The sequence below is a fragment of the Acartia tonsa genome, chromosome 11 (genome assembly GCF_053477335.1).
Source record: "Acartia tonsa isolate MP-2025a chromosome 11, ASM5347733v1, whole genome shotgun sequence".
Classification (NCBI taxonomy): domain Eukaryota; kingdom Metazoa; phylum Arthropoda; class Copepoda; order Calanoida; family Acartiidae; genus Acartia; species Acartia tonsa.
The window spans coordinates 4,023,252-4,038,761 of record NC_137270.1 but is presented as its reverse complement, the minus strand read 5'-3'; the positions used below and the strand labels follow the sequence as shown (position 1 = coordinate 4,038,761).

Below are 15,510 nucleotides of genomic sequence, written 5' to 3'. Positions count from 1 at the left end.
GATTTGACTGAGTACATCGTGGTCAAATGAGTTGTAATAAGCTGGAATCAACTGAAATATAATTATCAGAGGTCAAGGATGTCCAAGATTTTATGGAAAAGAGTAAAAGGGAGGTTTCAAAGTTTAGAGGGGAAATTATTCTAATGTTTTATTGAAAAATTGAGGGGGGTAAATTTATGGGTTTAAAGTTTGGGTGGGTTAGAGAGTACACCCCTTAATTGTATACCTATGGTTAATCTATACATCTTACCTCTTTGATAGCTTTGAAAACCAGTATAAGAGAGACAGTCATTGACAGAGGAATTGTGAATAAGTGATCAAACAATGTTAACAGAAAGCAGGACTAAAAAGTATAATATTCAGTATATGTGGTTTTTGAAAAGTCGGCTTTTTATTGATAGGCGTTTTTTGAGATAGCCGTCTTGTGAGGTGGGCATCTTTTAAGTTAAATAAAAAACGTTAAATAAAAAATGTATTATTCCACGTAGGACGTAGAACATTCGCTCGTCATCGGGGAGGTGACAGGATTGAGTTCCGGTCCAATACTATGTCAAAACTACATGCGTTAAAATGGTTCCTACTGCTGCTATGTCAGAAGCACAACTTTAATAGTTATAGTAGGTGGAAAGCAACTCATTTTCATGCACAGTTTGGACTACCAGACGGCTTCTAGAATCAAGGCTTTTTCTTGAGTTTCTAAATTTAATTTCCAAAGTGTGATAATAAAAGCAAATGCTTGGGTTTGATATGATTTGTAAAGTAATCAGTAAAGTATCAGGAGAAACTACCTCAAGGACGTCCAAAGGGGGGGTACAATAAGGGGTTTTAAAGTTTTAGTGGGGGGATGGGGGGTAAACACCTCTTTCCCCCCTACCCTCCTCCTCGGTATCTAGGGCGTCTATGAATTACCTGATATGGATATTTTACAATAAGATTAGCAGCCTCAAAATTTAGTAACATTACAACTGTGAAAACTAGCATTGACAAGAAGGATAAACCCTGAACAAAAATATAAATGAACAAGAATGACACATGACATCCATAAAAGCAAAGCTTTAGAATCAGAACAAGGGACAAACAAACAATAACTAACTCTTGTAGAGTGTCTGAACTTATTTAAAATATTAGTTTGTAAGTCTAAACAAAATTGTACAATTTGCTGCAAAATTGCGCAATTACAGGATACAGTAAAGGGATATACTTTTAAATTTTAGGGTTGGATTATAGAGATGCCCCGCTAATAGTAATGAACCTTGTTGTCCTTGCAATAATCATTCCAAAAATCCGATGAATAGAATAATTATATCATACACAATTTTTACCAAATATAAATAAGCATGTTTTAAATGGACATACGGATTTTCTGGTTACAATTATATATTCTTTACTTTAAATAGATAAAAAAAATATGAATGGGATAGATTCGTACTTTGGTTTCATAGATGGTTATCCGGGGTGGGGGGGGGGGGGGCATTCTGTGCTTGATTTGTCACCTTGAGAGAAACCGCCAATATAAGTGCCTGTTTATAATAATGCAATTTCTGGTATTAAAAAATGTAGAAATAAATGGATTTTGATGCTTATTATGATACTTAAGAACATGACTATCCTTGTTTTGATACAATTATACAACACACTGAAAAAAATATAAATATCTCAAAATTCTAAAACTGTATTGTAATCTAAAATTTTATTCAAAGGAATTGTACTTAATTTTAATATTCTAACAAACAACAAACACTAAAAATTAGCACATTAAATTTTTTTGAGAGGACGGACATTTTACCAGGGAATGTCCGACCAAGTCTTCTGGTGGAAGAATTGGTAGTGGGTGCAGAAACTGTGGAGAAGATGGACATTTTGCCAGGGATTGTCCCACTAAGTCCTCTGGAGGTGGAGGTGATGAAGGTTGCAGAAAGTGCAAGCAGGAAGGTCATATGGCCAAAGATTGTACAATTCCTGATAAGTGCAGGAAATGTGGAGAAGACGGTCACATGGCAAGAGATTGTGAGAAACCGGACATTTGCAGACGTTGTGGAAGTGAAGACCACAAGGTTGCTGAATGCACAGAGGAAGAGAAGACCAGAACCATTGTCCGTGAGGATGGAACAGAACGTGAAATCTACGTGCCAACTGAAGTTAGAGATAAAGAATTATTCAGCAGAGAGGCTACTATCTCCTCGGGAATCAACTTCTCAAAATACGCCAACATTCCCATGAATGTTGATGGTGAGAATGCTCCCAAGGGGATCAATATGTTTGCCGAGTCTGGTCTGAGACAGCTGTGCAAGGACAATGTGGCTAAATCTGGTTACGAGGTTCCAACGCCTATTCAGAAGCACGCTATCCCTGCAGTGCTGGCTAAGCATGATCTATTGGCCTGTGCCCAAACAGGATCTGGCAAGACAGCAGCCTTCCTGTTGCCCATTATTTCCAACCTGCTGGAGGCTGGAGCTGAGAGTGGTTGCGGGGACCGGTGTTGGAAACCAAAGGCTGTCATCATCACCCCAACTAGAAAGTTGGCCATGCAGATTTATGAATAGAGCAGCAAGTTTGCCATGGGATCTATGATTAAGAGCTGTTTAGCTTATGGAGGTACAAGTCCTGGATTCCAGTTGGGCAAACTGCAGAACGGCTGCAACATCCTGGTGGGCACTCCAGGTCGCCTCCATGGCTTTGTGGAACAAGGAAGGTTAAGCTTAGAAAATGTGGAATACTTTGTTCTGGATGAGGCTGACCGTATGCTGGACATGAGATTTGGTCCTGAGATTGCAGAGTGTGTCAACAATCCCACGATGCCTGGTAAAGATGTTAGGACAACTCTGCTGTTCTCTGCCACATTCCCTGAGGATATCAGACGCAGCGCAAGGGAATATCTGAAACCGGATCAGATCTTCATCACAATTGGTGTAGTTGATGCAGCCTGCTCGGATGTCAAGCAGGAGTTTTTGCCCGTCGACAGGAATGGAAAGAAAGAGGCGCTGCTCCAATTATTGAATGCTGATGAAAGAAACCCTGAGGAAAAAATCAAGGTCTTCGTCAACACAAAGAGACAAGCTGACTTTTTGGCAAGTATGTTGAGTGGTCTTAAGAAGCCTTCAACTTCTATTCACGGTGACTGATAGCAGCGAGAGCGCGAAGAGGTACTCCGTAACTTCAAATCTGGCTGCCGTCCAATTATTGTGTGTACAGCTGTAGCCGCCAGAGGTTTGGATATTCCTCAAGTACAACACGTTGTCAACTTCGATATGCCGAAGGATGTTGATGAATATGTTCACAGGATTGGTCGCACTGGACGTGTCAGCAATGAGGGTCGCGCCACAAGCTTCTTTGATGAGTCTAATTACGCCAAGGTTCAGGGTCCACTGGTCAAGCTGTTGCAGGATTCCGGTGTTGAAGTGCCCGCCTTCCTGACTGGCGGTGGTGGAATGGACGGCTTTGGAGCTGTTGGCGGTGGTGCACCTGTTGGAAAGGCTGGCACTGGCAACGACGAGGAGGAATGGTAAATCAGACTTGTTAAGACTTGTTAACAGGTCCAGTCACAATGGTTATCTATCGCCTGTTCTACAACATTTTTATTTCAACATTTTGTATTGCATTTATATAAACAAATGGGAAGGGAGAGTAAATATGGATTATATTACATTACAAAGATTTCTCCCTTCCCTACAATTTAGGCCAAATTTTTATTGTATGGTCTTTACTACTATTTGGTTGATAACCCAAACCAGTTTAAAATTGCTCTTATTTTATTTTTGTCTATGTCTTGATTCATTTTTTGGCTCAAAGAATTATGCTCGAGATCAATGATTTCATCTTTTGTTTGATTCTTCCCAACAATGGACTAGCCTGCAATGTGCAACTAAAACAAAATTTTTATGGTCAAAAGAATATTTGGGGGACAACCTCCCCCCTTCTTCTTTAGATGAAAGAAGTATTAGCGCTAGAAGGGGGACAACCTTACCCCCTTAAAAACGACCTCTATAGTTGCGCTAGTATTGTTGGGTTCTCTATTATGGCTGTGATTACATTTTTATATAAAGTATGTAAATTGTAAATATTTTTTGTTATATTTTAACATGTTTTATTTGTAATGTATCACGTATTGTAGTAGAGAGAGCGTATTTATTAAATTTTGATATGTAAACCTAAAAAAAAAAAAAAAAAATTTTGTAATCTACCTATAATACAAAATAGCTTGATGTCTGTCCATCTGTCCATCTGTCTGTCCGTCTGAAGCTGATCTCGGTAACCACTGAACCGATTGGATTCTACTCTTCAGGGTATATACCTATCGGTCCTGTGGTGGTTTTAAGCTATTTTCTTGGGGGGTGGGACACTCCAAACCCCCCCAAAAATTAAAATTTCCCCCTAAAAAAAAAAATTTCATATTTTTTTCTAATTTTAATGTTTTTTAAGTTTTTATATAATTTTATATATGTTTTAAATTTTTTATATCTTTTTATATTTTTTTATACTTTTTTATACTTTTTTATATTTTCAATTTTTTTCCTTCTTTTTAAAATTCTTTTCTTCTTTTGAACTTTGTTTTTTCAAATTCATAAAGATTGTGAAACCTTCCTTCTCCTGTAGGGGCGAAGCCCCAAAAAGGCTAATGGTAAAGAAATTTTTAAAAACATGAAAAAAGAGAAAAAAATTCGAAGGGTTTAGAAAATATAAATTAATATAAATTAATATAAATAAATATAAATAAATATAAACAGTTACAACAAGTTATAAAGAGTTATAAAATGTTATAAAGAGTTATAAAAAAGTTATAAAGAGTTATAAAATGTTATAAAAAGTTATAAAATACAGAAAATATCTAAAAAAAATGTAAAAAAAGATTTTTAATTCTCCCCTGAACCTTTAGGGAAAAAGTCCCTAGAGGCTAGGGGCGAAGCCCCTAGTTTTAAATATACAGTATGACCCTCGAAAAAGTATTTTTTAGCATCTGCAGCCCTTATTTCTCAATGAATTATTAAAAAATGTATATTTCCTTGTTCTCTATAGATTTCCACATAATTAGATATAAAATATTTTTTTTACCTCTATTAACACCGTAGATTTTTAGAGCCAAAGTTTTGAAAAAGTGACTGAGGAAAAAGTAACTTTTAACATGAAACAACTTTTTTAGCAAAATTAAGGTAGACGTCCTTTTATATTTGTTACTAGCAGAAAATTTAGGCTTTGAGTGAAAAGCATTTTTTACACATATTTTTTGAGTCTTTTTAGTTTAATGATATTTTGAAAAACTTACTTATTAGGCAAATTTGTTTTAGATTAAAAAAACAAATAAATCTTTATGAATATAGCAGGAAAATTGTTTTTGTTTCATAATCCTAACTTTAATAACAAAAAAGTTATAAAGAAAATAAAATTAGAACATAATGACTTTTTAGTCTAAAAAACTTAATTAACCCCCTATTAAATGATTGAGATGTCAGAAAAAGGGGCGGAGCAAATGTCATAATCAATCCTTTTCATAAATAAAGGTAAATAAATAACCTAAAATTTGCAAATAATCAATTCATTCAGTAGCATTTTTTGCCATATAGAATTGATATTTTTTGGTGGAATAAAAATAAATTAATTAGTTAACTTTTTTTTCTTTGTGTATTATTATTCAGTTGCCAGAAAAACATAATAAAACCATCCAAAAATTATAAGAAACAAAAAAAATTCTTTTTCTCAGTCACTTTTTCAAAACTTTAGCTCTAAAAATCTCCGAAGTTAATGGAGGTAAAATTAAAATTTTTATATCTACTTATGTGGAAATCTATAGAGAACAAGGACATATACATTTTTTAAAAATTCATTGAGAAATAAGGGCTGCAGATGCAAAAAAATACTTTTTCGAGGGTCATACTGTATAATATTTGAGTTGAGCTTATTTTTATTAAGATTATATTTTTTATTTAAATCATTGTATTATAGACAGCTTTCCATGTTTAGTGAAAGAAAAAAAATGATTAATTAAAACTTCAATGCCGACAAAACTTATTAGTTTTTTAATTTTTGTTTTATTACTCTTAGGAGGCTGTCTATAATACAATGCAATACATGACTTTTCATTATGGCTCAGAACCGGTTTTAATCAAGATGATAGTCTTTGATTTCAAAGCCATACTGGATAATGATACTAATAATGATGATTGTTGACAAAGTACTTAAAACAATTTTAATCCACTTAGTTTATATTCAGAACTTGCTGAATTGTCTTGAAATTTTGTTTTAGTAAGTGCTCAAATCAAATAACCCCACTTTTTTAGGATTTTGAAAATTCCCCTGCCTCTACGCAATTTCTACATTTATGTTCCATTCGCAGAATCTATTTTAAACAAGAATAGTAACACCCATAAAAACGAAACTCTTAAACGGTAGGACAAAAGAACATTAACACTTGTAAAGTATCAGAACTAAATAAGCAGAATATATTATATGAGTCTAAACATAATTTGAACTATTTTTTTTGCAAAACTGCTTAAATACAGGATATTGTTTAAGGACATGCTTTAATTTTTAGGATTTGATAATAGAGATGCATTGCTAATAGAATCATACCTTGATGTAAAAGGAATTATTATTAAAATAATCAGATGAGTAAGGATAATTATAACTCCTTATGAATTATAAAAGGTTAAAAATAAGCATGTTTTAAATGAACATACATACTTTCTGGTAACGCGTATGGAGTTGCTACGCTTTCTTAATCGTACCTAACTGTTATATGAATCATCATGCAAAGTTTGAAATCGGTAGGACAATTCCAACATGTTAAGATTAACTAAAAAAGGTAACCTGCATGTAATAAGAGGAATGAAGTAGTGAACTATTGATGATCATATTCTGTATTGATGGTCGGGTTTTTATAAAATCCCTAAACAGGTAATGGCCAACAGAACCTAAAGTAATAAATTAACAATATTAAAATAAAAGCAATAAGTTTAATACAAATTTTCGGCCCTTCGTAGCTCCTCGCAGACAAACTTTTTGGAGACTATGTTTTAGAGGTAACAAGTGTCATACAAATGAAGAGAAAGCATTTTTCTTGTATTCATTCGAATCCGGTGGATAGGAACCGGTTCTTATCCATACGAAAAAACTATGTCTAGCATCATATTATATCCAGCTTTCTACGAATATAAAATGTACAATCATAATATTAAAACCATTTTTTTAGCCCGTGCCTCGGCACCTCGGGGCTAAAAAATCTGATTTTAATCTTATAATTGTACATTCTATATCCGCGGAAAGCTGTTTATAATATGATGCAAGAATTAACTATGAAAATCTTCAAATGGTTGAAGATATGGAAACTAAATGCCTTCTTTTTAGAAAAGGCATAATAGTTATTTCTCACATCGTATTATAAACAGCTTTTCGCGGATATAGAATGTACAATTATAAGATTTTTTTTTTTAGCCCGGAGGTGCCGAAGGCACCGGCTAAAAAAAACTAGTTTTAATCTTATGATTGTACATTTCTATATTCGTAGAAAGCTGGATATAATACGATGCTAGACATAGTTTTTTCGTATGGATGAGAACTGGTTCCTATCCACCGGATTCTAATGAATACTAGAAAGACATAACTAATGATTGACGCAATATAGTTATGTTAATGAGCAGCTAATTAATTAGTAATAGTTATTTCTCGCATCGTATTATAAACAGCTTTCCGCGGATATAGAAAGTACAATTATGAGATTAAAACTAGTTTTTTTTAGCCTGTGCTATTGTATGGTTGTACATTTCTATATTCGTAGAAAGCTGGATATAATACGATGCTAGACATAGTTTTTTCGTATGGATAAAAACCGGTTCCTATCCACCGGATTCTAATGAATACGAGAAAGACATAACTAATGATTGACGCAATATAGTTATGTTAATGAGCAGCTAATTAATTAGTAAATGAAATTCCTAGTAGTAATATGTAATAATCACAATTTGAATAATACAAGAATGATAATGTTGAACGCCCCTTTACTTTACTCGTCTATAGTGTAGCTTCGCTACCAGCTCTATCGCCACCTTTTTATTTATTCCTGAGGCTACAGCGGCGACATTCCCACAATAACATCAAAATAACTATAACTACAATAAATTAAACAATACATGTGTTTTCAGGACGGTTCAGAATCAGCAATATCAATTCAGATTTCATATCAAACCTATGATGTAATAGTTATTTATTGCTTTATACAGCTTTCCCCGGATATTAAAATAAAAAATTATAAGAATAAAACCAGTTTTGTTAGTCCCGATGGCCAAAGGCCTGTGCATTCAAAACTAGTATTAATTTTATATCTTCATTTCATTTTAATAATCTTAGGAAAATGTCTGTAATATGATGCTATACATGATTTTTCTATATCTCTAAGAACAGTTTCTAATCAAGGGGATATTTATCGTTCAGGTAACCATTTTGGAATAGTTATTTCTCGCATCGTATTATAAACGGCTTTCCGCGGATATTGAATGTACAATTATGAGATTAAATTTAGTTTTTTTAGCCCTGAGGTGACGAAGTCACCGGCTAAAAAAACTAGTTTTAATCTTATGATTGTACATTTCTATATTCGTAGAAAGCTGGATATAATACGATGCTAGACATAATTTTTTCGTATGGATGAGAACCGGTTCCTATCCACCGGATTCGAATGAATACGAGAAAAATAAATTATATCGTAGCTAGCTGCAGATACACTAACAAGGTGCTATACATTTGTGTACAGGGAACTAAAGGGATAAGATAATGGCTGTTAAATTGATGTACATTCCCATAATGATTTAATTACATAAAAATACCCCTTCTGTAGATTACAATTAGTGGTTGAAACATTTGAACACTCAAGAACAAACCAATCACAATTTAATAAAAGTCCCCAAAGTTGTCAAGCCAGCGAATAAGAAACGCAATTATGAAACTTTAGGGACTAGTGTAATAAACAGTTCCCTCCCTCCCTGTATTTGTATACCTGTCAGAAACACTGAACCAATTAGTGTACAATAAACAGCAGGGTGGTCAATAAGTAGCACCGTCACTGAGTCCAACATTTTCCTTTATTATGGGGTGGGGCATTAACACCCCCCCCCCTCCCTCCCCCCCAACCATAGGATGTCCAAGCTTTTTTTATTGAGGTGAGAAAATGAGGGGCTTTTACAATTCTGAGAGGTTTCAAAGTTTGAGGGTGGTAAACACCAATTTACCTCCATCCTTGGACGTGTATGCCCCTCCCCCCCCCCCCCATTCAAAATATATTAACTGCAATTACATAATTAAAAAATTGAAATTTATATTATCGGCTCGTATTATAGACAGTTGTTCGCAGTTAGTGAAAAATTATCATCAATTTTATGATTTTTTTACCATTCTTAAAAAAAAATTTCATAATACGATGCATGAATTTTTAGTATGGCTCAGTATGGCGGATATTAATCAGTTTCGAAGGCATACTGGAGATTAATTTACAAAGAAAATATGGTAATAGTTATTTCTTGCATCGTATTATAAGCGGCTTTCCGCGGATATAGAATGTACAATTATAGGATTAAAACCAGTTTTTTTAGCCGGTGCCTTCGGCACCTCGGGGCTAAAAAAACTAGTTTTAATCTTATAATTGTACATTTTTATATTCGTAGAAAGCTGGATATAATACGATGCGAGACATAGTTTTTTCGTATGGATGAGAACCGGTTCCTATCCACCGAATTCGAATGAATACGAGAAAAAACTATCTGGAATTTCTTCAATACGTAGAATCCGCTGCAATCAATCCGGTTTATTTTTTTTGCCGCCGTTCAGAGAGACCGTTTTAAATATGCGTTGTAGAATGGATTTAAAACTAGGTGGATATTTTGGCAGGGAAATTTTTTTTGCTAATTTAGATTTATAAAATTAACAATTTTTATTGGTCAGTCCGTTCGTTCAACCAGTAGGAAGAATGGGAATGGGGTAAAAGGGTAGGAAGGGGGGGGGGTCGTTATTTTAGACAGCTACAAGTTTCACTTTATTAGAGAATATGAAAAGCTGTGACGTCCAAGTTATGATATATCCAGAAATGTTGCTTTGATATATTTGAAAAGGAAAATGTCCTATAGCTAGCACAAACAGGTACGTCAGAAAAATTTTTTCAAAATTCATTTTTAATCACTTTAAATTTTTGCCATGTCCATATTTTCTGTATAATAAAAACTAAATTCGAGAAGCCTGAAAATATAAAAAATAGCCATTTAAGTACATGTTTTTAAAAGCGAAGCTTTTCTATAATTATTAAAAGTGAAGCTTTTCTATAATTAGGGTCAGTCCGTCCGTCCTTCCGTCCGTCCGTCCGAGATAGATAGCTTTTATTCGTTAATTTAGGCATGTTAGAATTGTCCCATCGATTTCAAACTTTGCATGATGATTCCTGTAGTAGTTAGGTACGATTTAGAAAGCGTAGCAACTCTATAATCATTACCAGAATGTCCGTTCGTCCATTTTAAACACGTTGATTTTTCTACTTTTTTAACAACAACTTTTTATGTGATAAAATCTTCAGGTCTAACACTTTACTAGAGTTAATGTTAGGTTGTCATACTGTTTCAGAGCTTCGCTTTTATCATCCTTTTATATCATGCTCTTTTATTTATGACCACTAAACATATGCTCTTGAAATCACTTAGTTCGTCCATCCATGTTTTTTTTGTGTTTTGCCACTTAAAGATGTTGCCATTCTTGGTTTTTACTGATTTCCTTATTTATTTTTGTTGTTTGTTGTCCGATTTCAATTTTTTTGATAATATTATACAAGTGTTAATGTCCGTTTGTCCTACCGTTTCAGTGTTTCACTTTTATGGATGTTGTCATCCTTGTTTTTTAAGTCTTTAGTAAGACGCAGTCTTTGACTAACATTTGAGTTAATTTTATAACAGAATAGTCTTCATAATAAAGTAACAGGATATGTGTCTGTATGTGTGCAACCGAGGATATCCGTAACTGCTGAACCGATATGGTTCTCCACTCCATTACAATGTATCTTCTCAAACCAGATTACCACCACCTTCCCAAATGAAATTGCCATTCCCATATAAACAACCCCATAAATAGTGGATGTAAATATTCATTTATTTCCCGGAGGTAACCATTTATTTCCCCGAGGTAGTCATTTTTAGAATGTTTTAAAATTTTTTTGGAAGATTTTTGAATTTTTATTAATTATTAAAAGAAACTTGATATCAGGGATAAAAATGATCATAGCCGGGAAATAAATGAAAATTAAAAACCAAAATTAAACCCCATTTTAGCATAAAAAAATGAGGATATGTTTTTCATGAAAGATTTCAACCAACTAAATATTTTTTTTGTTTTAATAAGGTTTCAAAAGTGCGTTGTTTAAATATCTGTAATCCCATATTTAATTTTTTTTTTAATAAGATTACAAAAAAATGCTTATTTCTATCTAGCGGAGATACTTTATAATCATTGTAATTGTGGAATCCTTAAATAATTCGTTTATATTCATACTAGCCGCTACGCCCCAGAAGCCTTTAGGGGCAATTAAGGTAGGAGGGGGAAAAGTCAACCTGATCCCATTTTAAATTTTAGTTTAAAAGGAGTAAAAAATATTTTTTTTTGGGGGGGGGGGTAGGGTGAAGACACCCTCTAAAAAAATAGTTTAAAACCTTCCCATCAAGAGAACTTTGCAAAGTATACTAACAAAAAAGACTATAACAAAAAAAAAATCAGACATCTACCTTAAATAGCAGCTAATATCACCCTAAATGTTTCTGACATAAATACACACAGCTGTGCTACTAGATGTGTATAATAATATGAGTATCAATGGAAGAAATCGAAACAAGGATGGGAACATCCATAAAAGCGAAGCACTGAAACGGAAGGACAAACGGACATTAACACTTGTATAGTGTCTAAACTGAATCATCAGAATATAAAAGTATAAGAGTCGAAGCAAAATTGTAAGTAAATTTGTTGAAAAACTGCTTGATACAGGATAATGTTTATGGACATACTTACGTTTTAAGGGTTTGATTATAGAGTTCCTTCGCTTATATTTAATATTGATCTTTGTTGTCCCAGGAATCAATAAACCAAAAATCAGATCAAACGGATAATTAGATCACATAAAAATGTGTTGTTAAAAAAGTATAAAAATCAACATGTTTAATATGGACGTACGGACATTCTGGTTATGATTATAGAGTTGCTACGCTTTCTAAATCGTACCTAACTACAACAGGAATCATCATGCAAAGTTTGAAATCGATAGGACAATTCTAACATGCCTAAATTAACGAATAAAAGCTATCTATCTCGGACAGACGGACGTACGGACGGACGGACAGACGGACGGACCGACCCTAATTATAGAAAAGCTTCGCTTTTAAAAAGATAACTTGAAGAGGAATTAAACCCTTATAATAAACTACTTAACATTTATTTGTATTTATTTTTAGTAGTTTAGCTTCTTGATAATTAGGGTTTGTCTGTCTGTCTTAGAAACTTGAGAGAATAAACCTGCGCTATTAATAAAAGAACCCTATTGGACACTGATACCCCCCCCCCCCCAGGATATTATTTTGTTAGTTTAAGTTCCCTGCAGGGGGTTGGTTAGGCATAGGAAAGGATATTCTCCCCCCCCCCCCATCCCATCTATGTGAGTTTTTGCTGATTCAGTACTTTATCATCCCAGGGAGTAAGGAAAAGGACAATGGATCGAATATTCAATTTTTAAGAGTCTCAGACTTTGGGTACTGGCTTAAAGGGAATGTTCAAGAATTCAGTAGTTTCTGACTGACTTTAGGTACTAGCGCATCAATGCCCCGTTAACTAGCTGAGTTAGTTTTGAATAAAGCAGACAGAAAAATTTGTCCTAAGATGACTGGTTTTAACAAATATTTTTCCATAGAAAATGTCATTTCATGTATAGAAACTCTACTGTGAGTTTATGTATTAAACGATCTAAGAACCCCTTGAATTTAGGTAGCAGTTAAAAATATATGAGAAGGGTTGACGAAGTTCTAAATGTGATTTTTCTAGTGATTACTCCCCAGAATCATCCATACTGAAAAAGACAATTTTGCACGAATAATAACAGAAAACTGGTTTCAATCATAAAATTTTTCATTTAAATAACCACAGAAAGCTTTCTTTGATACGATGTGATGAATTTTGTAATCTAAAAATGTTTTTATAATGGTCATTCATGTCCTTGTTTTGTTTTCATTTTTATCACTAAGGGGATTTTTTTCTTACGAGGAAATAAAATTCTTTTACAATTTTATAATTTTTTAATATATTAGTTATTATCAAATTCGTCTCTAAGACTAAAAGCCACTTAACAAAAAAAAGAATTATAACAGAATTTGTGTATATGTATATGTTATTGTTCATCTAACAAAAAAAATGCTGAAAAATGTTTTAGATAAATGTCTTTTTTTCTATCTAAAAGAATTTTAATGTTGCATTTAAAGGAAAATTACTCAATACACAATGTTAAGAAACAAGTTTTTAGTGTTTTCCATCAAAGTGTCTCTCGCGCATTTAACCCCCTCTCTTCTTCCTTACCTAACCTAACCTTAATTAAATTATTATCAGCCCCTAATTTCAATTTCAAAATATTGTGGGGTGGGGGGGTGGTGGGGGTAGAAAACTATGTGAACGATTTAAGAGTGAACCGCCAGTTTTTCTTTTAAAAAAATAATTAATTATAAAAAAAAATTTAATGCTCTAAAAAACACAAAATATTAAATATCCTCAAATTATAGTACAAGGGTGTCTATCTGTCTATTTGTTTGTAGCAAAGGATCTCGCTAACCAGAAGTGATATTGTTCTCTACAGGTACAGGGGGGATTTATTATTGCCTTGGGAAAGGGAACTTCCACCCTCCCAATAAAAATCACCAATAGAATAAATCCCCTCCCCCTTTATTTAAAACCTCACTTTAAAGTTCAGTTTAACAAAAAAATACAAAAGAAATGAAATATTTGTTGATTTAATCTATTATTAATCTTCTTTTTTGGAGAAACAAAATAAAATCTATTCAAAATATTTAGATTTTTTCTATAGAACAAATACAAATATACCCTTCCCCTCGTTCATGCCCTCAAGATATCAACAAACCTGGCAGGATCATCCAGGCAGAAATAAGAATTCCGTATTTATTTATTAAGCAAGTCTCACAAAATGGCCAAAATAAGAAATAGTACAAAATCATGTAAAAGGTAGGTGTCCAAATCTGCTCAGGTATGATCCTGTATTTGCAGATTCTCTAAGTCTCTTTTAAAGTTGAACGGTTCATATGTCCGAATTTTAGACTATGAAACCAATAATTTGCTTAGGGTATTGTAATTGACATACCCCTCCCCCTAAAATTTGAAATAAAAACTCTTCGCCGTTTTCTTACGAAAATTAAAGTCGTTTTATTTAGTTAAAACAGATTTAAAAGACAAAGTTTGAAAACATAGGGGATTTTCGAACTTGCAGAAAGATATTATGAACGTTTACACCTGTATATACGATTAAATCATTCTTGAATAGAAGCCGCGCAATAAGAATTAAAATTTATCAGGGGGCGGTAAATTTCTAGTACACCTTATCAATAATCCCAAACAAAATTATTTTCTAACAATGGATTTATTATTTTTTGAATCTTACTCCAGATTAGCATGTACTCTTATAAAGTGAAACTTGTAGCTAGCTAAAATAACGATAACCCTCATATACCCCCTTTTCCCCATCTCCTCCTCCCCCCCTTCTGAATGAACGAACTCATTATAAATAATGTCTTCTGTCATAATATCCACGTAAATTATATCCATTTTAGAGGGGGAGGGCGAGGGGGGTAATTTCAAGTACACCTTATCAATAATCCCAAACAAAATTATTTTCTATCAATGGATTTATTATTACTTGAATCTTACTCCAGATTAGCATGTACTCTGATAAAGTGAAACTTGTAGCTGGTTAAACAACGATACCACTCATACACCCCTTTTATCCCATCTCCTCTCCTCCTTGTGGATGAACGAACTAACCAATAAATAATGTCCATGTTAACAACCTAATTATTTGACGACAATTTTTCCTGTCTTAATATCAACTTATCTTATATCCATTAGGTGGAGGGTAAATTTCAAGTACATCTTATCAATAAACCCAAACAAAATTGTGTCATAATTCTCTTATCTTAATTAATTCGAAGTATCATGGTGAGGCAGATAAAAACAAAGCCGATATATTAATATTTGAATTTGTATAGTACAATAATAGATATAGGATATACGTGGGTATATGTAGAAAGGGGAAAAATTTTCGTCAATTTAGGTTGCTAATATGGACCTCATTTATTGTTAGTTTATCCAAAAGAAGATGAGGGAATTGGAGGTTATGGTTATTTTAGCCAGCTGCGAGCATCACTTCTTCTGAGTATATGAACATTCAAGTATATATCATTATTATATTTTTTACAGTATGGCTTCGAAACCAATTATTATCCGCTG

At 33.3% G+C, this 15,510-nt stretch overlaps 1 protein-coding gene and 1 pseudogene across 2 annotated transcripts; both read left to right on the top strand.

The window, feature by feature from the left end:
- The first annotated feature begins 1,828 nt into the window (after positions 1–1,828).
- LOC145332204 (putative ATP-dependent RNA helicase DDX4) lies at positions 1,829–3,122 on the top strand. Its single transcript, XM_080177163.1, is given in 1 exon segment — positions 1,829–3,122. A coding segment is annotated over 1 exon segment (1,185 nt). The 5' UTR covers positions 1,829–1,937.
- Positions 3,123–3,248: 126 nt separating this feature from the next.
- LOC145332205 (ATP-dependent RNA helicase vasa pseudogene) lies at positions 3,249–3,506 on the top strand (annotated as a pseudogene). The gene has a single exon (XR_013884081.1). The product of XR_013884081.1 is annotated as an ATP-dependent RNA helicase vasa pseudogene (transcript).
- Positions 3,507–15,510: the final 12,004 nt, after the last annotated feature.